Genomic DNA, 26,430 nt, shown 5'->3' on the forward strand with positions numbered 1-26,430 from the left:
AGTAGTAATATTTCTTTACAAAAAATAACTACAACGTCAGCAACGGAAATTGTGACCTTTCGTTTGTCGAGTCCTTTTGCGATAAACTAAGGAATAATAAAGGATAGACGATAAAGGATCTATAATATCAATAACTGAATCGAAGTCTTCGACTAATTTGTTGTATTAGATATCTGTAATATAACAAATATTCGAAAGAAAACTATGTTTTCGTTTATCTAGAATACCTGTCTCCATATTTATGGAAAACTGTATCACAACCTTTCGCAAGAGTATATTCATTTCCTAGTACCCATTATTTATGAATATGTACATACAGTACAGTAACAAGGAACTTTATTATAACCGGACCGGAAAAAACTTTCTACTCGTCTTTCAATTACAGATATTTGCTTTCGTAAAGCTATTATATTAAAATGTATCTATAATCGAGCTGTCATGTTTCACTGTGTGTAGGTAAATATCACTTGTTTCGGTACTGCAAGCACATGCTTGCAACATTCAAATATGATCTAGAATTATAAGATGTATTAATAGTTACGATGAAGCAACTTGTGGGAATAAGACACTGTATTCCATCATGTGCCAGCAAAACGAACATCTATGTGCAAACATCGAAAGATGTGTCGATGCGTGAATATCCCTCTTACTCTCACTTAAGATGTACATAATGCCACTTATCGACTGAAATCAAATATCAAAATGTTTTACTAATAATCATTTAATATTAAAATTGATAAAAGATACAATAATCAAGAGAACGATTAAGCGAAACTTTTAACGGCAAACGTTTTAAATGAATTCATAGTTTATGTTGTAGTAACGGAACAAAGTGATATTTGTTAACTGAAATTAAATGACAAAATTATAAGAATTAAGTTCTATAGGATAAATTTAGTGCAATGTATGAACTTATTTAGTATGTATGTATTATTTTTCAAATATTAACTTACCAGATGGATCGACTAGTTGCGGTTCTGATGTCTCCGGAGCTTTCTCTAGTATTTCTTCGGCAGTATCCACGCTAATTTTGAAAGGACTGTCCGCGATAGTAACATTTGTACTGCGAATAAATACATATATACTTTTTTTTCTCTTTAAATCCAATTTGAAATAAGTTGCCTTTTTTCTATGAAACGTATAACAAATTTACGAACCATGCAATTCCACCTGCAGGTGCTTCTCGTTTAATAAGGTTTTGCCAGTGCTGATGCACTTCTTCCACTACGTGTAATGCAAAATCCCTTGACTTTGCCTCTCCATTAAACGCAAATTGATTTTCTGGCTTACCATCTGGTATTTTGTAAATCTTGAACCATTCTATGGTAGCTTTCATTAGACCTGGATAATGTTTTTCAATGTCTGCTACATCTAAAAAATTAAAGAAACATGAGACGTCTACGCATACGCAACGTTGATACAATTCCTACCATTCATCTGTTCCGCCAAAGGATCGTTAACGTCGATAACAATAATTTTCCAATCAGTTTCACCTGAAAGCAGCGATAATCAAAGGTGAAGAAAATATTGAGTATAAAGAAACTTGTTTGAAATATGCGTACCTTCGTCGATAAGTGCAACTGTACCAAGAATTTTTACTTTCAAAATTTCACCCCTTTTTGCAACCTATTTTGTAACAAATTTTTGATTATCTACAAATTCAAATTAATCAACAGTCAATTTGAAATAAATATTTTGTACCCTATATCCAATTTCAATAACATCAATGGGATCATTATCCCCTTTGTATCCGGTTGCTTCATCCAGCACATCAGGATTTTCCCATGTCTATTGAATATCGGTTAATAACAAAATTAAATGATCCGATAAAATTATTGCACAGTATTCAAGCACAAGTAAGACAAAAGATATAATACAATTTAAAATAGATAGAATTAGAGAGCTAGAGAGATAAGGTAAAATGTCCTTGAACTAATAGCAAGGATTTATGTAACACATGATAAGGCAACATTCACACATCGTACAAGTATATATATATTTCAGCATGTAGGTTTCTGTACATGATCCACATATATATCATAGCATTACTCAAATCCTTGTATGAGTTATACTGATAAAATTGATGATAACGTCTTGTCATTCTCAAATCATTATACATTAGAGTTCATAAAATATTTGGTATAAGAATGCAAGCTAATGGTTTAGGTTCATATCTACATATGTATTGTTAATTATAAAGTCATAAAAATATTTTGCACCTGTGGTAGCGCACCGTAATTCCATATGTATCCATGATGTGGGAAACAATTTGCAACATATCTTAATTTGCCTTTTTTAATGTCCTGCTTAATAGGATTTAAGGTCTCCTTGAGATTAATCTCCATTTTTGCATTCGTCCATCTTGGTATTTCGACTACCATATTAACAATTTTATTAGCTTCGTCGGCATAAAGTGGAATGTCATGCATGGGTGAAATAGGACCAGCATTGTTCTCTATAACACATATAAAGAATTTATGTTTCTATGTAAACCATCTATGATATGCTAATTCTTTACAGGGTAATATATATTTATGGTTATTTATGATATATGTACTATTAAAGCAATATTATTTTCAAGGAGAGGATTAGGTCAAGGAACTAGTTTACTTTCACTGATTGTGAGATTAAATGTCACGCCGACATGATACAAAACTCTGTCCATATGCGAATACGTTAAAACTAATAAAAAATCGAAAGGAACGAAGAATTTTTGTACGTTAGAATAAGTATAAGAAAAAAATGTGTAAGAAAAAGAACGCGTAAAAAAAGTAAGAACCGGTTGCTGCTTACGAGGATTCCATGAACATTAAACTCGTAAAGGTCGAGAGATCAAGCTTAATAGAAATAACGAGTGTATAATTATGCGGTAGATAGCTTCGATAAAGCGCAATAGATGCAAGCCAATCGAATCACACGAGGCTTTCGATCAACGTCAAGGTTATGTCACTGCGTAATACTCACTGAAGTAAATCCTGTAATCGACGGTATTTAATGTACCCCTCTCGATCGTTGTATACGACATGTTTCTTACAAATTTGTTGAACACGGAACACAATTGCGAGTTAACTGTGGTAACCGTCGGCACTAATCTGACCGGAATAGCCAACTTATTTAAACTTCGGCAACGTAGCACGTGCAGCAATATCGGCGACATACTGACATCTAACGGTAGCGACGTAAATCAAAACCTCGCCCTCCTATAGAAATAACTGGAACAATTGTACGTTTTGTTACCGACACACGATTACAAGGAGAAAAATATTTTGTTACCATAGCAGTTTCAGGTGCTAGAGTTGATTATAGTTTCCGAAGATACCGTTAATAAATAAAGAGGTCGCTCTGAACAATTAAAGAACTATAAAGAAGATGGATCGATAAATGGAACGAAAAAGAAAAACCTTGAAGCAATGACGATATTAGTTAGTAGAGAAGATAAGTTGAAGGATTTGATTTAGCGAATGCAAGGGTGTAAGAAAAATGTCCGTGTAAATGAACGAACGTTTCTTTGGAAATTTACGAGTTTCATGCTACGTTCAGTTGGTAAATGGAATAAGGAAAAAAGTAATTGTGAAAATAAATTACTCACTTACATTGTGTCGAGTTTAAAATTTAGATACATCTAGAGGTCGACTTGTGGTCACTGCACTCTTTATTCGTACGAGAGACAAGGGACACGAAATATACATACATACACTATGCGGGACCTTACCAGGCTTCGTAAGCGGCTAAACGATAGTCGGTCATCCATAGGAAGATAGTATTCCAGTAATCAACGAACGTTGATACCAAAGTCAGCCACGTCGCGTCGTTTCAAACCGCAACGAACGAATAATATATTCGTACATAAACGAACGAATATACATATGATAAAAATTATACGATCGGATCGTAATTTTAGATACATGAAATCTAAAGCGATGAAAAGATAAACGCCAGGTGGCCAAACCGAGAGATTGTTACGGGACAGCGCGGCTAATCATCGGATAATATCTCGCACGTAACATTGTTTACTACCGATTTTGGAGAAAATTTCCGAGAGCAAAGAAACGTTAGAGATTAGAAATCTCTCGTCCACCGGTATCGCTACGAATTTTTACGTTCAACGAGAAAGCCTTTAGTCGTTGATTCATTCCCTGAGTATATCCGTATCGAGGATCGTCGAGATATCGACGAGTTTGAACAGCCGAGGCACTCGTACATTTATCTCGATCAAACAAGCTTAGATTGTACGTTGACAAACTTTGAAAAAACTTGGTGTAAATTAAATGTTTCTAACCGTTACATCGGTCGACGATAATCGCGCCGATAAAATGGTCAAACTCACGGTTAAAAACGAGGTGAAATAAAATGGTCGACGGTTGAGCAAAGTCAATTAACATTTATCACAGGCAGAAGCCATGTACAGACCTGCGGCTACTCGCGGACGATTCCATTTGGTAATGAAGAGATCAATGGCTTCGAAGCACATAGACGACGATTCGAGGAGTTAGAAGAGACGGCTGAACACTTTTGAGGCTTGCTACCTGTCCCAAGCGCAACTTAATACCGGCCCTTTTCTCCTCCGACACGTTTCACCATAGTTCTAGACCGCATCTCTAAGCGCGAGCAGCTGCGATCTCCCGCGATCTGTAAAACTGACATTTCAACGTATGCGTTGGCTGCTTGATCGTTTCTCTCAACAACAAAATTTTCAAGTGCGATCGACGACAAAATCGACACGTGATACAATATAGAGACTTGCTCCTGGTGAAGATAAACCGACCATGACATCGTCTCCGATGAGAACCGGTTTATAGTTCTGGTCCCTCCCGGTTCGGTAATATTTCGTACTCTTGGAACGATTTTGTCTGTTCGCAGCATACGTTGCGTGTAATCGTGAATCGGTCGATGTTAATCAAGGGTACCAAGGGTACGAACCAAGGGTACCGATTACCGATCTATCGATCGCGAGAGTGACGAATCGCGCATTCAGAGGATGATTACTTTCGATGAGAATCGCGGTAGGTGTCGCTGTAGCCTGTCCCATGACAAGAAATTTGGTATTGGTCGAGATTCGATCGTGCGACCGACGCCGACGCCGACGCCGACGCCGACGCCGATACTTAAATTTGCCGTGACAAAGGTTGGCTCCTTTCTTTGGAACGATATTTGTTGTTTCGGTCGTTGATAGAATCAAGGGCGCACGTGTTTACAGATATTTCGCGAGATTTCCGTATTCGTAATTCGCGGAAACCGAAACGTCAACGCGTAAAAACACGTGGGGATTAGATAGGTATACCGCGCGATAGACGAGAGAAGTGCGCGACCGTTGGCAAGCGATCGCGGGAACGATCGCAACGCGATACTGCTGGTAAACGTTTGATGATGGTACATACATCATTGTCTGCGATTGCATGAAATTTCGGTGAACGTTGACGGATCATTTCCAGTCTCGTGTTGGCGGACGACACGTGATACCGATAACGCGAGCACGTGTTGCCATTGGCATTAATCGTAAATGAGAGCGACATCTAGGGCGCGTAACACGGCCGCGTGGCTTCGTAAAACGATGTTTCGTTTCGGGTTTGTATATAGGAGTTCGGACACGAGCCGGACACGCCTCTCAAAACGAAGAAAATCTTTGGACCGGTGTCGGAACGATGGGATAAGGTGGGATCAAGAGGGGCCAAAGAAGCTACCAAAGGAGGGAAAAGTCTCCCCGAGTGGAGGGGATGCGGCCAATAGTCACATTAGATGCAGCCTGTTGATTCATCGGACGCGGCAGTTATAGTCGCGCTGTATAGAGCGTTGGACGCAAATCGCAAGAAGATATTCAAATTGGTCGACGATCTTGTTAAAGTTTCCTTTGATCACTGGTACTTGGAAACTGGTTGTTTCGTAATCGAACGAGTAAAGTATCGACGTCGAGTGGGACCTGTTCGTAGAAGCGTAAGTTGATAGATCGCGACAAAATCTCAGAGTTGTTAAAAAACGAAAACGCGTCACGTTACTTACATTTATATTTATGTTTATCGTCTAGCAGCAAACGTTTCATAAATTATTTTTACGATTCAATTTTTATTCGGTTTAGCAGTTGTAGCATATCGGACGAATCGGCGACAGAAATGATGATTTTCTATAGAGCGGAATCGAGAAATGGCAAACTTTTGCGTTTGGACAAGATCCTCGGCGAGCAGACAATTCGCGTCTGTCGTAGACGAAACTGTCATGCCCGCGGAAAGTCTGGGGCCTATCGTAGCCCTCCGCGAGCGCCGTTTACGAAATCGAGCAGCACAAACTTGGCTAATCGCACCGAGTCGAGTAAATTTGTTGATACGACTTTCGAATAATAAATGCTTGCTCTCGTTGAATGCGTGACGAATGATATATTCGAAACGAGACGAGATGCCGATTACTTGTTAACGTTAAGAAATAATGTTTAACTAACCTAGATTAGATTAGATTAGAACCGAGTTTTTTCAACGACCGCTATAGATGGTCGCTACGATAACTATTTTCGTTTCCGACCGCAAAAACTTGAGAAATTAGCTCTCCTAACTCTGAAAAGAAGATAGCTCCGAACGACAAGGTACACGGTATCGCGGTTTCTTCGCCAAGAATTTTTAGGTATTTATAGTAATTCGTCGTCGGGGTCAACCTTAAAAACGAGCTCGATGTTGTTATTCGGGTTGCATAAAATCGTTAATCGCCTTTGGTTGGTTCGATACGTATCGGATAAGCAAGGAAAGGATTACGCTTACGTTACGTTGGTTACGGTGAAACCATTGTTTCGGAAAACTCGAATGTCTCGTAAACGAATAAACGCGACCAACTGATCGTATGGATTGCAACGGCCGCGGTAAATTTTGATATCCGAACAGTTGACTTGCGATCCGTTTCGTCCGATGCGCAACCATAAGTTAATGGTAATCTCAACGATAAGCTGATGGTAGGTGTGGCGTAGGTGCAGGTGGAGGACTGGTCCGCGCAGCCACGCTCTGTGTTGGTCTTCAGGGTTCGCGAGCCAGAGTCAGAGCCAGAACCGGAAGGAAGCGATATCTGAGAAAACGAGGACTAGAGAGTGCTCGGGGTGAATCGTTGGTGTTGGCATTGCTGCGACCAAGACGCCGACCTCACCGACCGCGACCACTCGAGTCGAGGGCATACATGTCGAACGGATGAGAAGCACCGCGCGTACAGAACATCCCGTCACCATGAAGCCTTGGGCCAATAAAACCGTCGGCCTTGGCCTCCTCGGCCTTCTTCTGATCATTTTCGGCACATGTCTGTACTTGTTGTCGCCGGTGCTCTTCCACCACATTCTCCAAAAGGTATGCGTGTATTTCAGTTCCGGCGCGACAACCTTCTCATATCTTTCGGACAAACAAGTACCGGGATGAACACCGAGACGAAAACCCAAGAGCAAAGGTTGTTTACGTTTACGATTCTCTTTCGTTTTCGCGTGTCCCATGACGCTAACGCGATACCCCATCGCCCACTCGACGCATCTTGCGATTATTTTTCTTTAGCACGTTGTTTTCTACTATTTTTCCAAATTCCGCCACCTGAAGGAAACGGTCGGCCGATCATTCCGAGTTATCCGCGAAAGATCACCCGGTTTCCAAAGAATTCGAAATAAAGCAACGACAACTCGATGGGAAATAAGCGGACCGTCGCGTCGGCGTCGGCATCGGTGTCGGTAGTCTCGCTCGCGTCTCGCCGCTGCTGTTTTCGTCACAATTGGAAAAGTGGTCGATCGTTTTAGTTGCGCTGGACGAATAATTATTCTCGACCCGAAGAAAGTCTCCCGTGTGAACCATCCACCGTTTCACTGTTTCATCCGCGAGCCAATCGAAAACTGAGGTGTGTTCCGGTAATAGAAATCCAACGTACAACGATACAACGAATTAAGATCTCTTTATCTTTAATTTGCTCGCCGAAATTCGTTATCTCGAGGAAAATTTTGTTCGTTTCTGATCGAAACGAGTCGAAGCGGTTCGAGTTTGAAAATTGAAACGTTTCAAGATGGCTCGAGCAAACGCATCGGTATCTGCGCATCGGTATCTGCGGCGATAACGATTAGGCACGAGAAAATTAGGTCACTTTCGATAACGCCAGATCGCTCGTTAACACACACTTTGTATATTTATTTATTTATTTATTTATTTATTTTAATCTTTTGTATGTTTTTATATGAGAAAAACAAAAATGAAGAAATGAACGGTGTACTCGTGCGATACAAATGCACGCTTCCGGGTCATCGGTGATTCAAAAAATAAACCAATTCGTTACAGTAGAATAACGAGAACTGATGTTCTCGTCTAGAGCGTTAAGAAACTTCGAGTATACGGTGGTATAGCGTTGGAATCGTAAAACGTTCGACGTAATGGTGACACAAGCCATAAGTTTATACCGTAAAACGAAAAACGTTGAACGAACGAAGGACGTCTTAAATGGGGTCCTTGGGTTGCGCCAAAAATAACCGTGCACGGCCTTGGAAAATAATTGTTATATTTAACGACTGCATTCTTCCTGTCAGAAAATTTTAGTACCACCGCATATCATTTATTCGAAATAAAGCTTTCAAAAAATGCATCGAAAGCCTTGGAAAAGTCTTTAGAGACCATATCTACGCGTTGAGCCAATCTCCACGAATTGTGCAATATCTTCGATGTAGTACAAAAAACGATTGTTCGCGACCAATGTATGAGAGATTTTCCATGGTATAGGAAAGTTGCTAGACTTACGGGAGCTATTGAAAATTGTTGAAAAATTCACGATCAAATAAATTGAGATGATTGGTAACATCGAGCGACTGACCGAACGATCGTGAACTATAAGTCGGTGAAACTGATGAAAAATACGTGATTTATTTGGCAGGAAATACCGTTGACGCCGACATCGAAAGCATTCGAGGTATGGAACAACACGGTCAGTCTGCCACCCATGTATTTGAAAATACATTTCTTCAATTGGACCAATCCGGAGGAATTGATGATTCGTGGAAAAAAACCGATTCTCGAGGAGGTTGGCCCTTACGTGTTCCGGTAGGTAAATTTATATGTAAGAAGGTGGGTTCGCGCGTTCTCGCGGTGCGGTTGCTCCGTCGCGGCCGCTGGATCAACGATGATCGATACGGTTCGGCGCGCGTTAGCCTAGAGAAGAGGAAACAGCGTGAATAGGGAACTCTGCGATGCTCTGCTCATAAATACCTAGTAACGAGTATTTTCGTGACGCGACGAGAATAAAACACAGTGCGTTTCTCGTGGAGTACCAATTAGCTGTCGCGTCGATTCGTCCGGGTACGAGGCTTCGATTCGCGTCACGAAAATCGAGGACTCGTGTCGGGAAAAAGATTGTTGCAGTCGAAGCGGAAATTGTTTGCATAACGTTAGATTCTTGCCCAACTCGATCCGAGCCGAACCGACCCGATCCGATCCGATCCGATCCGATCCGATCCGATCCGCGATACAGCTCGAATTCCGAATGCAATTCGCACGACGATGCATCGCGTCGAATTCCGATTATTTACCGGACGAGTTCTAATCGACCTTTTCACCGGACCATTACAGTACACTGTTTAATCACCGATAAGAAGACACAGTTAACCTCGCGATATTGACATCTTAACGAACGAGTAAAACGTGTCCCGGTCGAACAACAAAGTTAGCGTAGGTGGTGCAAACGTTACACATGGTAATTGGTGAATTAATTACTTTCTCCTTGGTCAAAAACGCGTATGGACGCGACTCGTTTCTTTCTCCGCGTCGTCCTTCGACCGAGCCGGTTCGCGTACAGTCGAGCATCTCCTCGAGGACAACATGCGAGAGAAGCGCCTTCGATTTCGCGAGCATATTTCAATTTCAGCGGAGGCGAAACAAAGAAAATTATGACGAGTCGCGTATCACGGTTTAACGGACAACGAACGTTTAATTATATTCTAGTTTCTCAAATAACGTTTAGCGGAAACGCGAGCTTCGATTCTGTAGCGAACGACGGGACGGGCTGATCGACAGCTGATCGCATTCGGAATTTAACGTAACCGGTACTCTCGAAAGGATCCAATCGTGGCGCAACCCTTCGACTCTCGGTTCGCGAGGATCGTGTCTAGTACGTAGTTTTCGGTCTTTGCTCGAGACGACGGCGACGGCGACGGCGGTGGCGTAGCGGTTACGCAACGAAAAGATTGCGGTGGTAACGATAAGGGAAGATTGGGCAGGTCGCGAGGCGCATCCGTACGCTTAGCGGTCGGCAATTGTCGCGTCAAATCTAATCAACGAGGCACGTACGGATACGCGAGTTAAAGCATCGAATCACGGTTCTCCGATGATGCGCCCGCACTCCGCGACTAATTGGACATTCCCGCTAGAACCGATTCCAAACAACGACTCTCTTAATTTCACGGTGTGCGGTTCGTTTGTGGAATTTCTTGTCCCTTTGCTGTCCGATTCCCATCGATGCACCTTTACGCGACCGTACGCAATACCCTGCAAAAATTACGAGACTCGAGTGTTTCGTAATTAATGCCGTGGAAACTCGTTACGATTACAACATAATTTACCAGGTAAATTTAAATTTCAGGGAAATTCGCGAAAAAGTGGACACGACTTTTCATCCAGAGAACAACACCGTCAGTTATTTTCAACGACGATGGTGGTTCTTCGAACCGAAGCTGACCAACGGCTCATTGAACGATACCGTCACGCAATTAAACTCCGTTGCGATCGTGAGTAAACTTTGACAAGTTATACCCGCTAGATCTGATCGATAGACGTTTGTTTCGGAAAATCCAAAAGATCGAAAGTTAAAGGATAAATAATTCCAGACGTTTCTCTATTGTCGCGTAATTTGACAGTTTTGCTCGCGTTTCAGTCCGCGAAGCACAAGGTACGATACTGGGAGCCCATCGTGCAAAGTACTCTCTCGTATATGCTGTCGACTTCGAATGTGTACATCACGAAAACTGTCAACGAGCTGCTATTCGCTGGTTACGATGACCCGCTGATTAAACTTGGAAGACTGGCGGGTATGGGAGTAGACATTCCACCGTTCGACAAGTTTGGTTGGTTTTACATGGTACGTTGCTACATAGCGTAAAGAGAAAAACTTGAAGAGTTGCGTCGCGTCGCGTCGAGCGAAAGAAGGGTTCGAATCGAATGGTTGACACTGGTTCGAGTCGCCGACGATCGCGATAAAACAATAACGAGTAGTTCGATGATTTGTTTCTCCGCGAAAGTTGACAGAAATTGTTTATTTAATTGTGTCGAGGGCACACGGAAGGTCGCGGATGCGATTTGCGCTGTCGTAGCAACGGCATTACGGTCGACGATAAATTATTCGCAGCGAGACTTAAATTGGTACTGAATAGGACAGGTCGCGCGTAGGTCGCTGAATGACGAATGAAAAGCAACGGGAGGGCGTATTATGTATTAATTTGTTAGGTCGCGCGTGCAACGTTTACGACCAATCCAACGCTGGCTAGCCTTTCTTCTCGCGCGATATACATGTATATGCAGGTAGACGCATAGATAAATCGGTGAGAAAGAAATAAGACCGAAGCGATCGCATCGATCATGGTAAACCAATCGTAAGACTGGTTGTCTCGATTGTCTCGTTCTCGATTGTCTCGTTCTCGATTGTCTCGTTCTCGATCGCTTCGACTCTTTTCTAAAAGCTGTGCAACAGGGTCACGTTTGCTCGAACGTGGCTCTTTTCGATCTTGTTCTCTTTCGCAGAGAAATGGCTCCACGATGTTCGATGGCCACTTCAACATGGATACCGGTGTTCGCGACGTCGGCGAATTCGGGGTACTGAAGAAGTGGAACTACAGGGACACCATAAAATTCTTCAAGAGTCCGTGTAACATCGTGGAAGGAAGCGCCGGAGAATTCTGGCCACCGTATCGGCGGAAAGACGAGATCGTTCTGTTCAGCGGTGACTTGTGCAGGTCGGTGGTTTGGATAATGAGAGGAAAGGGAAAGGAAACGCGCGGATTCTCGGTGTTCCTTTGGTCTTTGTACGTGATAAATGAACCGTCGTCGAACCTTGAACCATCTTAATTCCCAAGTTCCCTCGTTAACCTTCGACACACGTAAATTGGATCGTCCGGTAATCCTGTTTGTTTGAGCGGTGGTTCCTTCGTGGCTCCGTGGCTGGAGACAAGTCTCGCGGTGTTCGCTTATCAACGAAACGCTATTATTGACGCGACGCGACGCGTAATCGTTATCGATCGATTCGATTTGACATTTCACCGAAAACAGACAATTACGGCTAAACCGTTGAAACGTGGTACACATTGTATGTACTTACGTTTTTGTGTTTGTATCGCTTCCACTCGCGTTCTTTCCAGACCGTTAACGTTCGAGTACGCCCAGTCGACTTATCACAGCGGTGTGAAGGGTTATCGCTACGTACTCGGCGAGAAATCGTTAGGCAACAACACGCGGAGACGTTATCCCCACGAACAGGCGAAATACATCGAACAGACTACGACCACCGAGGACTTCTTCGAAGCCGACCACTCGGCGGAGGTCCCGGACTCTTTGGACGAGGATCCGGACGTTGTAAACATAGGCAACTGCTTTTGTAACGGAAAATGCACTCCTGTCGGTTTGATGAACATCAGCGCCTGCCGTTACGGTGCGCCGGTGTTCCTCAGTTTGCCGCACTTCTACAAAGCAGATCCCAGTCTCAGAGAGAGGTTCAAAGGTTTGAACCCTGACGAACAGCAACACGATTTCTTCATCACTTTGGAACCGGTAAGTGAGGAACGGTGCGAAACTGCAAATGCGCCTTGCATTTTTTATTATCGACGATTTCTTTAACGAGCGCTCGCTCGTTATCGTTAGTTGTGACAACTCGATGACCGTCGCGTCGTGTCGGTCTACCTCTCCTCACCTTTTCTCACCTCACCTTTCCTTTCCTCTCCTCTCCTCTCCTCTCCACTCCTCTCCACTCCTCTCCTCTCCTCTCTTCTCTTTACCATGCCTCACCCCGCCTCAACTACGCCTCGCGTCACCTTGAATTCATTGCAAGCTACTTTACGATGCAAACTTATCTTTGGATTTTTCCGTGAAATTCTACTCGATGAGTTTAACGTAAAAGAAACGATCGGTTACCGTAAATATAAATAAGTTCGTCGTTCCAAGCGAAGATAGAGCGACAAAAAAAAAAAGTATCGAGATAAGCGATGTTTGGAAACGCCGTTATCTCGTCGAGTGTGCTTCAGCTCCAAGTGCCTTTGATCGGCTTCTACGCGTTCGCATAGACAACAAACACGAGCGAGCCTCCCCGCACCCCGCCTCTACCGCTTATCGCATTTCTTTCGACTATGTAAACATCTCGACGCGACGAAACTAACCCGATCGAGTCGCTTGAAAATAAATTCAAAGGAAACAAATGCGAACGCTGACTTGTCCTTTTACGCGATATTTCTATGCTGTACGTCTCTTAATAACGAACGATTATTTTCGTCGTTTACGACGATAGAGATAACGATGAATCGATGTTTTCGCAGACAACGGGCATTCCTCTGAAGGTGTCGGCAAAAATGCAAGTGAACATACTCCTGGAACCATCAAAAACTGTGTCGTAAGTACGTTTCCAATGATATACAGAATAACACCACCGTGAATATAATCGAACGGTACGAAGGTACAGTTTCCCAGCCTAGGAACGACGCGACGCGACGCTAAAGAATCGCGTGCACGCGCCACCGAATCCATACTCACAAACGATTTGTATGCAGCCTTTTCAAACAGGTTCCGACCATGTACTTCCCCGTGATGTGGTTTTCGTTAGAAGTCGAAGGCACCGAGGACTTATTCGACAACCTGAGGAAACTATTGTCGCTTCCGGACGTGTTCATGTACGCTGGCGCGTTTCTGATTCTCGCGGGAATCCTCGTAATATGCGTGTTGGCGCTGCTCTACCTACTCAAGAGGCATCGAGCCGGTGCGATAGCCACCGGCAAGGTAATCGACGTTTTCTTTGGCTTTCGTTCGCTTAGATATCTCGCCTGCCATGCAACTGTTTCCTTCCACCCTCCCTCCCCCCTCCCGTCCTCTCTCTCTCGCTCTCGATTATCGGTTGACGGATGACAATTTTACAGAACGTGAAATTGAGAGCGATATCGCCTGCTGGAGATAAATCCGAGTTAATGTACGTGGACAAGAGCGTCGGCAACGAAGAGGATGGTCACGCGAGAAACGATCGCAAGCTGTATCCCAGCTCGATCGAGTGTTTCAACATGGATCTGCAGTCGAAGCTTCAGCATCGAAAGTAGAGAAGAAAATAGGGAAACGAACTCGAAACATAGTTACGTGGGTGTAATCTCGGACGACTTGGCCGCGATTCGATTCGATTCGATTCGACGATCGAGAATGCATCCAAGTCTGAGGATGCTGCGAAAGTCGGCGAATCAACTACGAGGATCCTAGGATCCGTGTCGAGCAAACATTTCGTGGATCCGTTTCTCACGCAAACGGCCCGTTTCGATTCAAACGTGACGCGTTCCTGCGATATCGGTCGACGTATTTCGGTGTAAGAAAGCATTAGGTTGTCCCGTTGGCTGTATAAAAAAAAAAAAAAAGTCCATGAAATTTAAGACTGAGAAAGAAGCGATAAACGCAAGGAACGAAGCTTTAATTAGTATAAAGTCGGAGATCGTTGTTCGATTCTCCTCTTCTTCGCAACGAACGGAACGCGCTAATGGGTTTACCTATATTGTAAGGGTATGCAAACGTAGCTCTAGAATTAACGCGTTCGAAATATAAATTACGTGGTGCCGGCGAACAAGGAAGACCAGCGTACGATCGCTGACGTTTGATTCACGCGTTTGAATAGTTAACAATGTTTACGCAAGAACGTTTGGTATCGCGAAGTAGGCGTCGATCTATTTAAAATGACGTTACTTGATTTTCGCTTAACTTCCACTCGATTTTCACTTGTTTTTAAAAAGTTGCGGATGTCAACGAACGACGCGAGAAGCCTCGATCTACGAACATAGCGTAGGAGGTGATTTAATCAAAGCCAAATTCGAGTGTCTCCTCGTCGACGCCTGTCGTCGAACTGCGCTATAGTCGAACGCTCGTTCGGGTGAGGCACAAAAGTGTTTTTAGAAACGAACTCAGGATGTTTATCCCGATCCCCCCAAACCAACAACAACGGCATCGACAAGCCTACGATGGATACCTAGTACGTACCTACGTACGCAAAGCGCGTTAAGATCGATCTCAGTCGTTGCGCGATTCGATCGAACGCGCTTCGTAGGTAGCTGTGCGCGTAATCTTGCCACGTGTTTACGTTCGAACGTGAAATATGATATGTACGACCGGTGCTTCTGGTTGTCCTAGGAACGTACAATTTTGTATTGTATTTTAATAAAAGTTGGATCATTTTACTACGTTAGGCGAGTAGCTTGAGTGTATTCTGTGGAAGAAAGGTACGCGAATTTTCTCGTTTCTGTGACAATCGAGTGAGATGCGTCTCAAGCAAACAAGATTCACGGCCTACGTATCCGTTCCTCAAATTATCACCGGAAACCGGAAACGTTTCCTCTTTGTTTACGCCATTACGACGCACGGTATCGAGTACTTGCTCGCGAAACCAGAGGATGGATGCACGATGCGACCAGACGCGACGAGATGTGTTTCTATAACGAACGATTGCGAAACTCTCGTACTTTGTACAATAACGGGAAACTACGGCATTTACCATATATACACATACTATTTTGCTCACTGCTCCCAGCCAAAGAGAACGCATCCTTCGCCGATAAAGTAGGAAACCTGTATTCACTGGAATGCTACGTAAAACCAGCGACCGTTCTCGTCCGAGTCGGTTTCGCAGTTCGTCTTATCGTAACCGTTTCCGGAAAATACCTCGGGGTGTCGAAATCGTAATTATTTTGTCGGCAAATGAAACACCGACGCGTTACCGCGCGCATTAGTAGGCTTATACATCGGCAGATGTCGTGTACGCTTCGTTTCAAAGACTTTTACGATAACCGATTCGTGGAATTGCTCTTCAGTTGCTTTCGCTTCCGCTGGGTGTTCTCGGACTAGTTATTGTTCTCAATGTTTATTTACTTTGACACGTACGCGGTACGACACGAGCAGTACCCGTTACTTTCACATTCGAATAATAACAACGATAATCCTACCGACTAATCTGTTGACACGCCGAACGCCGACTTTGTAAAATCCGTCCCGCGACGCAAAACACGAGTAGATATGTATTTCTCGGCAGTGTTAACAGTGCCTAACCTTTCGGACGTTGATAAATCTTGAGCGCACGTTCGATCGACACCGATCTCGAGAATCGTGGTCGTTGGAAAGGAAAAGTTTCCAACGCTTTCGTTGGACAGCTGAAACCGTATCGTGCTCGACGATCGCTAGGTTTTCGGTACGGAGTACAGCAACGTGTTTCGCGATGCAAGGTGAGTCGCTAGAATAATACGCGACACGACGCCGACGTTGCGATATATACGATACGCGATATGCGATACACTGCGAGAGATGCGATTCTCGCAGTTTACGACGTCGTGCCGACGCGCGACGCGGCACGACGAGCAACGGTCAACGCGATAACAATTAATGCGCACGATTAAACTGAATTATTTTGGGTCGACAATGAATAAAATTAGCATGTAGGTTGCCGGTAAAAATGAACGGCTACGGAACACTGTCGGAAACTAATTACATACGTACATTCGTAATCTTCGCGTACATTTCGTATTAGGTTAAAGCAAATCGCTGGAAGAGGCGGGAGAGGTAAGTAGATGGGCTAGTGGACTATGGGCAGAAGACGTAAGAAAAGAGGACAAGCCTAATGATTGCGCATCGAATGAGACGAAAGGCAAGTTGTGATCGAACAGAAATGAAACGATGCGAGTTGCTCACATCAACCTCGATGTCGACGTTGACGTCAAAGAAACCAGCTGCTCACGGCGCGGCGCGACCGTGGATTCGCGCGACGCTCTCGAAAATCAATAACCAACGCAACGTCTTGAACGTGACTCGTTCAAAGTTCTCTCGCTTCTGAAATTTTCGTTTGCATAGTCATCTGTTACTGTGTTCGGTCCGTCGCGTCGCGTCGGGTCGCGTTGTGTCGCGATTCGATTTCGGAAGGAAGCCAAAGATCTGTCCACGACTCATTTTAAAATCGCTGACGAAAGCAATCTTTCTTGGTTCGTTACTACAACGGAACAAGTTTTTTACGAAAAAATCAATCTAACATTCAAGGTATTTAATTCGATAATTTCATTTCGACTGCGTCTCGATATTGAGCGTTTTCGAAACGAAATCGTTCTCCGTGCTTGTCTTATTCGCTACATTTCCATATTTAATCCATAGTCGTATTTCGTATCGCTTCGAATTTCGTATCGCTTCGAATTTCAACGTGCTCGAATTTTTGTCAGTTTAGCGGCAAAGTCGCCCAAGACACCGCCGTAAATGTAAGCGAACATTCAATCGCTTAATCGTCGCGTCTGGGAGGCCATTTCGATTTTCCGGAGCGTTTTAAAGAGGATATCTGAGAGCACTCGAGACAAAGGGAGAAAGAAAGAACGTCGACTCGAGGGGATTAGGGATGGCGGGGAGTATGGACCTTCGACTCGCTTGACAAAGGAAAGTATTCCCTATTGTTTCGGGAAAATTCCCATTTTTCTACCGTATCTTGCAAACGTCGGCCCCTGAGAGTCTGTCTGTCTCGTCTGGTCTCGCAAATGTGGGAACGAGCATAGAACCACCGTTGAACTGGATAATTCCGAATGCAACGATGCAACACCTACGAATCGTGTTCTTACATACTTTAGAACGAGCATAGAACCACCGTTGAACTGGATAATTCCGAATGCAACGATGCAACACCTACGAATCGTGTTCTTACGTACTTTAGTACCAACTCTCGATTCTCGTACAACGATTTGTTAGCCTTTGATCCCGCACCCTCGACAGATGTTGCAGCCCCGACCCCCTCGACCGGCTCCGAAAACAACTTCTGTCTTCGCGTTTACGGTTCGTTAAGGGCTCGTGCGCCAAACACATGTCGCGCACAGCGAATTTTTCGTCAAAGGCACGAGCAGCTGGCCGTCAGCGTCGACGCGACGCAACGTTTCGGAATGCTAATCGCATCGTAGTCGTTGTAATTTCGATTCAGCGTAATCGACGGTAACAGTCTGTAAAATTTACCGTAAAGATAAAAGCAAATAATTGTTCGGCAGGATCTTAGAGGAACTGAAAACGTCCGGAAATATTTATTTGAAATAATTACAAAGATGATTCTCGAAAAACGATACGGGAGCGATGGTATCCCGAATTCCGATACGTAACGAGATACATAGCCAGAAACACGGAAAGTTTCGATTCGCATCGTTCGACGGGCAGTGGCGCGCGAACGTTCGCGACGAACGCTGCGAATTCTTTCTGTCCCACGAAGCGCTTACTAATTCGATTCACGCATCGCGCGAATCGTGCCACTCTCGGCATCGAGAGGCCCTTCTTAATTCGAGCCCCGTATCCGTATGTATCTGGTCCCCCCTTCCCACGGTCCCCTGATTCAGGCCACGTTTCACCGAATGTCTGAGAGAATGAATCGTCAACGCGCGTGTGTGCAGTTGTGCACGCGGCATGAGTCCTGCGTCCTGTGTCCTGTGTCCTGTGGCCTATCTAAGTCCGTCGCGACACATGCGTGGTCAGAAGTACCGCGCTGTGCACGCAGCACGCGGCTCTGTATTGCGTGTACGGTTGGATTTGGAGGATCAGTCGACGCACGCCACGGGAACGGGACGCCAACGACCAACGACAGTCAGTCGTTTCGAGGCTGCCGACTTGATCGGGTGTCGTTGAGTGAGCAGAGCTGCGCCGATACCGTGCTCTCCCTTTGTCTTCGTCTTTGACTTCGACGCAGTTTTTCTTTACCGAATCTGCGATATTTGTAGCCGTCGTGTCATCCGCTAGCTCTATCCTGTGCACTTTTCTCCCGACGAGTAATACGACGCACCAAGGACCATGAGTAACCGTATCAGGAGTGCGATAACGAATCTTCTTCTACTGACAGTGATCCGTAAGTTTTATCCGACATCCGATATAACGATTTGCACGTGAAATTACCAAAAGACGTTCGAGCGATCAAACGTATTGCAATCGCGCTCGAAACGACTGGAGCTTTCGATCGTTTTGTTGCTCGAATCTTCGAAACTGGATTAAAGCCGTTGCAATCCGTTCGTTCGATTCCTTTTTCGAAACCTACGACCGCTTTTTCTTCGAAACGGTTGCCGACATAGCATTTATTTATCCGCATCGGTATCCTCGCGAGTGTTTACTCCGTGTTTCTTTCTTTCTTCTCCGAGTTTGTAAGCAACTCGGCCTGTTCTTAAAAATAGATGGAAACGTCGTGACCGTGCCGTGAGGGTACGCTAACATGGCGCGCAAAAATAGCGCGATAATAATTTGTTTATATCGCTCGATTTCCACCTTGACGCGTCGATAGAGAATAACCGTTTACATATCCGCTTTCGACCTGACTTTTTCTTTGACGTGGAAATTATGTGGAATTGGATTCCGTTCGAAAAGATGCACGGATAAATCGTCGATCGATATCAATCATGCTTGTTGGTCATATCAATTACTTGTTATCGCTCCACGGTTTGTGGAGAAAGACGTATCCGTTCGTATCTTGATAGTTGCCTTCCATCTATGCCAGAGAAACCGTTGACGCAATAGTCAGAAAACGCGCCTAGCAATGTTTGTGCGAATAATCGCGAGCAAACAATTAGCAGGGAAAAAGTTAATCGTTGCGTGTCGGAGTCCGTTACGGACGTATTAATAGTACTAATTAACCTAATCGACCGAGTCAGGGATCGATACACGTTGGGTTTTCCATTTAACGATAATAAGCACAGGCCATCCGTTAGAGGACCGGTTAACGAGTCGCGGTCTACCTATGTACCTGTATTACAGTTTATAAACAGACTACAAAGCGTGTCGACTCGAGCGCGTATCGTTCGCCGTTGATACGATTATAGATTTCTACGAGCACTCGCGGGAGACACGCGTCACGTCACGACACACCGTGTCCGTTAGCTCACTCTCGACGTTAACCGTCGCATGTTCTTACCGTTTAGCCCTAACACCGACTAATCGAGAAATCCTGCGAATCGAGAAATCCTGCGAATCGAGAAATCCTGCGAATCGAAAACTTTACGTATTCTTTTCGTAGACGATCGCGAAAAATCCGAAACCCGATGGTGGTATATGTAGATACTCTATTGGGCCCACCCACGGTTACTCTGAAATCTGAGTGAAAATCGATGACCTTGAAACAAGAAGAACGCACAGGTAGCCTCGGCCAGCCTATTCTCTTCCAGTATCGAACGGTTAAAAGTGAAAATTGCAATCGCGAAGGTGGTTCGATTCGGTCCAGTTGCGTCGATCCGTACGATCCGCATTTAATTTGTGCAGTTATCGGTTGCCCGAAATAGTCGTTGTACGTACATATTCTTAACCGCGCGGCTGGGCATGGCGATACGAGGAAGTGACTCACGCGCGTGTAATACCGTCTGCGTCCCTATCGACGCCCGCGTTCCAATTTCGTCGAAATAAAAAGAGGTATTCGTGGTCCCCGATCAAATATTTGCCCACGATAAGGCCGAGAGCTATAAGAATTATCAACGGACGAGTTTCATCTCGACAAACTCGTACCCTCTGGTATAGCGTCGATGTTGAAACGATTACTCGAAGCGACTACAAAATCTACGTACGCTGTTACACTTGAACGTTTCACGTGCACATACGAAAACTACTAGTGTTTAATTTCGTTACGGAAATTTTGTCTACGCGAACGCGCCTAAACTGATTACGCGATCAATTTGGAGACATCTTTCGATCCGAGATCCGATCTTTCCGAAACGATATCTTGGTCGTGTCGAATTCTATTGAAAATTATAAGGATACGTATCGAAATTGTTGCGAAAGAATCGTTTCTTCGCGAGCAGAATCGAGTCTACCGGTAGAAAATATACGATATTCGCCTATACGCATAGATACACGGTTTAGCGAATAATTTACTTTTTGATACCGGTATCGCTTAAAGTAACCGTATGACGCGCGTGTAGATATTATGAGTCACGAAAGCAAACGAACGGTATTAGCTCCATTCTGTAATTACGATGGATAGGGACACGCACGTATACGACATATTTGATCCAGATACGTCAGTTTTTAAATTTACTGTGTATACGTGATATTTAAAAATTCGTCGTTTAATTGACGAGTTTGCGAATTATCTGGGGGAATGCCCTCCAATCGGATTCAGCAACGCCATCCCAACGAACCGAGATGAGAGAAATCGATAACATAGCGCGTATTCCGGCAATGCCGACGGAAATATATTATAATACGAGAGAGGCTGCAAACCGCGCTCCAGGCTCGAGGAAAGTGAACGAAAACTGCCAACTATTCGGTTTGTTGCATCGGCAGGCAAGAAGGGAACGGTCGAATGTTTGGAAACGTGTTCAACGAAAAAAACGTATCGATTAAGAAAGACAAGAGGAAGACGTTGGCGCGAAATTTATTTATTTCGCAAAAATACCATTGTTGATAACGAGTATATCGCGTGTAAAGACGACGTGTTAGGTCGCGAGAAGCGTTGCTCGTCGTGCATCGTGTCTTACGGAGACAGATGATCGATTGTTCGGCCAATTAGAGCGAGTTAGGTGTAATTCGCACCAAGTCGGATCTCGCTTCGAATTCGAGACTCGCAGCTGTTCGCGATTCGCGAACCGGAGAACTCTGTAGATCGGGGGAAAGGAAAAGGGCTAGAGATGCGTTTTCCTCGATGGTGTTGGTCGACGACCGATTCGCGGACAGACCGTGGGTCTGTTTGACAGTCGGCAAAAGTCCGACGTGTTACACATATGCGGGGTTCGTAGATACGGATATCCGAGATAGTGACCAAGTAAAGTACACAAGGAACGTCGAATACTCTTTGTTGTCCGTAGCATCATTCGCGATTGTAAATTTGTGCATCGTCGATTACTCGAATATTAAAAGGATCGATGAAAAGACACGTTTCTTCTCGTTTAGAGTAACGTTTAGTTGGTCGTGGAAATAGGTGGAATCGTTCGGAAGACCGCTCCGATCCGTTTTACCTCGGCGCGGTGACGCCGACGCGTAGAGCGAGCCCTGCATATCTCCAGCTCCGGTGAACCGGAAGCGGTTCAATCGAAACTATTGTATCCAGAGTTCGCTCCGTATCGATTCGTCCAAGTGAAACTTGCGGGATGTAACTGCGCGTTCCGAAATAATAAACTGGGATGGACGATGCTCGTTTCTTTTTGTGATTTCCTTCTGAAACATGACTGCCCGCTTTCTTCGATTTCCGATTTCCGATTCCCGATTTAACTTGGAGAAAAACGAGGGGAGGAAAAAATCACGTTCGTCCACGGTCCTCGAGCGGGATAGATGGCTGACAGCGTCGGCGTGCAGGATGCCGAGGGCCGTAACGACGCGACGCGACGCGATTATCGATCTCTCGAGGCACAACGAGCAAAGTAGGGCGAGATTCCCTGTCGTCTGGTCCCTCCTCCGAAAACTCTCCGAATCCTTGTGCCGGGCCTCGCGCAGCCTTGCGAGGAATTCACACTCCGCGTGCAATTGTGGAACGAGCCCTCCGAATATTGGGTCAAAGGTCGAGTGGCCTCGAGAATATTAATGCAGAAGGTCGAGTAGTCCCGCTCACCGTTCACGGTCTAACTAGTCTCATTCTGTGTCTGTTTGTTTTAGAAACTGTCACGTGCAAAGGCTCCACGGATCCGAAGACCTTCTTTCCTGCAATCGATGGAAATCTCACGCGAATAGTGTGGGCTCACGCCGTAAACAATCAATCGAAACTGAACGAAACGCTGAAAAATGGTGAGTATCGGGCGTACATAAATTGTATCGCTTCGATCCAATCCAACGGGATTGGATCGAACATTGAGACCACACCGGATCCAAAGCCTTTCGAAAAGCTACAATTTCGAATAGTAACCGTCGCGCTGCATTCGGTGTTTCTCCTTTAACACCGTTCAGACGATCTCTCTCTCTCTCTCTCCCTCGAGTAGCTGAATCGTGGCTCGTTACCAAGCGACGTGACAAACTTTAAATGGTGTCAGAGGTCCGCGGTTGAGGTTCGGACGCATCCAACCACCGCCGACCGCGGCAACGATTATCGATCGACGCATTCCCTTCGGATAGGAGGTATCGCGCCGCAACCTGACCGAGTACGAAAGTAACGCCGTAAAAATTCATTTATATTCCATCGAAATGTTGACGATCCGTTATTGTCCTCGGATACAAGAGCGCGACCTGAAAAGCGTGTTTGTTAGCGTTAGACGCAACGAACGTCGCGCTAATTATCGCAAATAAACGTTTCGTGTCGTCCCTTGATACGGCTCAAAAAGGTCGCTCGTCGACGTTATATTTAGGACTCGCGTTGTTACGATACCGGACGTACGTTCGCGTAATTAATATTCCGGAAAAGTATACTCGGCTACCGCGCCGCATCGAGTCGAGTCGAGTTGATTCGAGACAAAAGATTTTCGAGAAACGGCCTGTTGTCTCCGCTGAATGTCAATGAGAACTCTCGAGAGAGCAACGACAACGTCGAAGCTACCACTGTAACGGGAGGTCGTTGTTTAGGCAGACGCAACCTTGATCCTAGAATTGCAGGATCGATCGCGTATCGTCGTTAGCGATGAAAACGGGAAACGAGAGCGGAGCGTACTTTTCTCGGATGATGGATGAAACTCGAATTGAACGTTGACGCGACGATTGCTGCTCCGCCGTGAATCCTTGGCGAACCTAGAATGTTGCGAGCGAAAAGTCGATACGACCCCGATGCGACGGCTCGGAGAGTATTTAGTCCGTATTCGATGTCAGCGAGGATATCGAAAAACTCGTACCGCTAAACACCGCCGAAGAATCCGTTGTTGGCTCTCACAGCCTCTTTAACCGTGATCGATATTCTCGTTGCGCGTCTCAACGTCTACGTCTACGACTACTCCTAACCAAACGTGAGTTTCTCTTCGCGTAATTTTAACGTTTCTCGGTCATCATTGCTCCCACTCCCCTTCTCTCCCCCCTCTCTTCCTCGCACACTCGTAGCCGAGTTATCACAGAAACGCGGATTTTCTTTTTAAAGGCGACATCATGATGCTGGAAGCTGACGTCTCGCTGGGTAACGTTACCGGTACCAATTCGATCGGTGTTCCGATAATGGCGCATCCACCTGCCAATACGAGCGATCTGTCGCTCCAAGATTTTCTCAAGATGGTCGTCGAAAGTAACACCACCAAGGGTATCAAACTCGACTTTAAGTCTCTCGAGGCATTCGAAGCGAGTATCCCTGTCTTGGAAAAAAAGAAAAACGACGTACGTATACGTGCCCGGTATATGCAGATTTTTCAACCGACTGCAACTCGTGGATATTTGCGAATCGCTGACGTTAGGAGGCGATAGTCGAGAATCTTTGGGATTCCTTCTTTTTTCTCCTACTCGGAGGAGTTTGATCGGTCAGCCGGATTGTTCGGTTTCAGCTCTCGTTCCCGGTATTCATAAACGCGGACATACTCCCTGGACCGGTGAACGCAACTACTACAGCGGTGGATGCAAAGTCCTTCTTGAGCAAAGCCAAAGCATTCCCGAATTACACGTTATCCGTCGGCTGGACTACGAGGTGAGGTTTGGAGATAGTAGTTATCGTAAACTGTAAGGATCTGTTGGTTTCACGATTTATCCGTATCGTTGTTTCAGGTACGGAGGCGAGGCGAACATCACCAATGGTGGGTACACGCAGAAGCAAATCGAAAGTATGACGAACGTCCTGAAGGAAGAAAACGTGACGCAGCCGATAACTTATCCCGTAAGAGCTGGTCTAGTCGCGAACGACATCGATGCGATCGAGTCGCTGATGAAGCAGAGCCAAAACAACGCAACGTTAACCATCTGGTCGAGCGATGGCGATCTAGTGAATGCAGAGCGATTGTCTACGTTGATCAAACGTATCGGAACCGATAAGGTGTACGTTGACGTGCCGGATGATCTAAAGAAGAGACTCGATCTCTCGGGAGCCTCTAGCGTCGGAATCGCGTCTACGACGATCGCGGTGTCTCTATTGATCGGAACGCTTCTTTCGACTATCACGACAACGGTTTAAATGTAAATGATCGGTCGCGTAAACTGGAGAAATTTCAGAATCGGACTCGCATTTATTTCCGTCTCCTCGAGATAGATTTCTCGTTAAAGAGAACGAAACTTCGCGCATCGGCGAGGTAACGAATCAAAAGTATCATCGAAAGCGTAACGATCGTCCTCCGATCGACCGTTTTCTCCGCTATCTATTTTTTAGTGTGTGAACTTATTCGCGAGACATTTTTCTTCATAATTTAAGAGAGCTTTCTTAGACTATCACGATCACGACCAAAATAATTTTGCTTCTTATCTCGAACGGATATAATAGCGCACTTTTCTCGTTTCCGAACACGGTAATTCGTCTTTTTACCTTGTTGGCACGCTTTATAGATTCGTCTCGTATGATTTTCAACGTGGAACTAATAGGATAGAGTAAGGCGATAGAAGAATATCATAATTAAGGTAAAGAGCAAATGTTTCCATAGTTCTGATAAGCGAACTTGCGTATACGCATCCGTCGTCGTCGGTGTCGGCGTCGGCTTCGAGAGGAAATGTAACTGAAAGAATCGCGATGTGTTTCGAATAGATGGTAGGTACGCGTTACGCGTTAACGATAGTGTATCGGCTATGCGAACCGCTTACGCCGCGCGCCGTCTTGCAAACTTGAAAACATAATCACACTTTTTTTGCCGAAACACTTTGATACTATGCGATTAGAAAAGATTTAAAGAGCGACAGAAAATTCAGATAAGAACGTCGCGTTTACGTGGTCTCGCGTATCGTTGCCGTCGACACGCGAGAATAACCATAACGAATCGGCGATAGACGATCGAAGCGTACAAGTGGGTTCGTTCTTCTCGCGTGCCAATGGTAATTTAAAATAGTTGAGCAAATATTTACATTGTATTATTCGAATTGATTCCGTTGGAATAAATTACTCGAAACCGATGACGCGATCAACGTTTGTCGCGAGTAGAGCGGTATGGAATTTATTAATCGAGAATCGATCAAGGCCACCGATCGCGATCGTACGCTTGCGACTTTCTTCGCAAAAACGAGTAATCGAGTAATATAATACCTCTTCATAATTCAACGACATATCTCCTGTACCTGTCTTCTACGAATATCTGACATAGGAAAGCGATATTAATATCTACGCGTAATCTGTGCGACGCGTATATCTGTAAGCCAAAGGATTTGCGTGGGGTGTAATACGGTGCCGGTGCGCCACATTTGATAACTAAACAATAAAATCATGTCCAACGAGCCGACAAAA

At 44.9% G+C, this 26,430-nt stretch overlaps 3 protein-coding genes across 8 annotated transcripts; 2 read left to right on the forward strand and 1 right to left on the reverse strand.

Annotated features, from left to right (window-relative positions):
* Positions 1–145: 145 nt before the first annotated feature.
* LOC128877284 (inorganic pyrophosphatase) lies at positions 146–12,432 on the reverse strand. 3 transcript variants are annotated; one of them, XM_054124460.1, is made up of 9 exons: positions 4,411–4,574; positions 2,965–3,212; positions 2,220–2,455; positions 1,702–1,788; positions 1,563–1,626; positions 1,431–1,493; positions 1,158–1,371; positions 954–1,063; positions 146–684 (listed from the first exon to the last, which is right to left on the reverse strand). In XM_054124460.1, exons 2-9 carry the CDS (start codon positions 3,155–3,157, stop codon positions 653–655), a joined length of 999 nt encoding a protein of 332 aa, XP_053980435.1. In that variant the 5' UTR covers positions 3,158–3,212; positions 4,411–4,574; the 3' UTR covers positions 146–652. The 3 variants fall into 3 exon arrangements, with proteins under 3 accessions (XP_053980435.1, XP_053980434.1, XP_053980433.1); XM_054124459.1 differs by lacking the exons at positions 146–684; positions 4,411–4,574 and adding exons at positions 706–846; positions 12,292–12,432; XM_054124458.1 differs by lacking the exon at positions 146–684 and adding an exon at positions 706–846 and having other exon boundaries at positions 4,411–4,597.
* Positions 5,741–15,387, forward strand: LOC128877277 (protein croquemort-like). 3 transcript variants are annotated; one of them, XM_054124444.1, is made up of 10 exons: positions 5,741–5,931; positions 6,936–7,313; positions 8,863–9,029; positions 10,564–10,708; positions 10,855–11,058; positions 11,718–11,929; positions 12,332–12,740; positions 13,499–13,572; positions 13,730–13,955; positions 14,093–15,387. In XM_054124444.1, the coding sequence occupies exons 2-10, from the start codon at positions 7,161–7,163 to the stop codon at positions 14,264–14,266; spliced, it is 1,764 nt and encodes a 587-aa protein (XP_053980419.1). In that variant the 5' UTR covers positions 5,741–5,931; positions 6,936–7,160; the 3' UTR covers positions 14,267–15,387. The 3 variants fall into 3 exon arrangements, with proteins under 3 accessions (XP_053980419.1, XP_053980417.1, XP_053980418.1); XM_054124442.1 differs by having other exon boundaries at positions 6,947–7,313; XM_054124443.1 differs by having other exon boundaries at positions 6,953–7,313.
* A 632-nt stretch (positions 15,388–16,019) lies between these two features.
* LOC128877286 (protein FAM151B) lies at positions 16,020–26,430 on the forward strand. Of its 2 annotated transcripts, none has more exons than XM_054124462.1 (5): positions 16,020–16,420; positions 22,767–22,895; positions 24,166–24,395; positions 24,560–24,699; positions 24,777–26,430. In XM_054124462.1, exons 1-5 carry the CDS (start codon positions 16,414–16,416, stop codon positions 25,177–25,179), a joined length of 909 nt encoding a protein of 302 aa, XP_053980437.1. In that variant the 5' UTR covers positions 16,020–16,413; the 3' UTR covers positions 25,180–26,430. The 2 variants fall into 2 exon arrangements, with proteins under 2 accessions (XP_053980437.1, XP_053980436.1); XM_054124461.1 differs by lacking the exon at positions 16,020–16,420 and adding an exon at positions 18,704–19,047.

Source organism: Hylaeus volcanicus, chromosome 5 (assembly GCF_026283585.1).
Source record: "Hylaeus volcanicus isolate JK05 chromosome 5, UHH_iyHylVolc1.0_haploid, whole genome shotgun sequence".
Classification (NCBI taxonomy): Eukaryota; Metazoa; Arthropoda; class Insecta; order Hymenoptera; family Colletidae; genus Hylaeus; species Hylaeus volcanicus.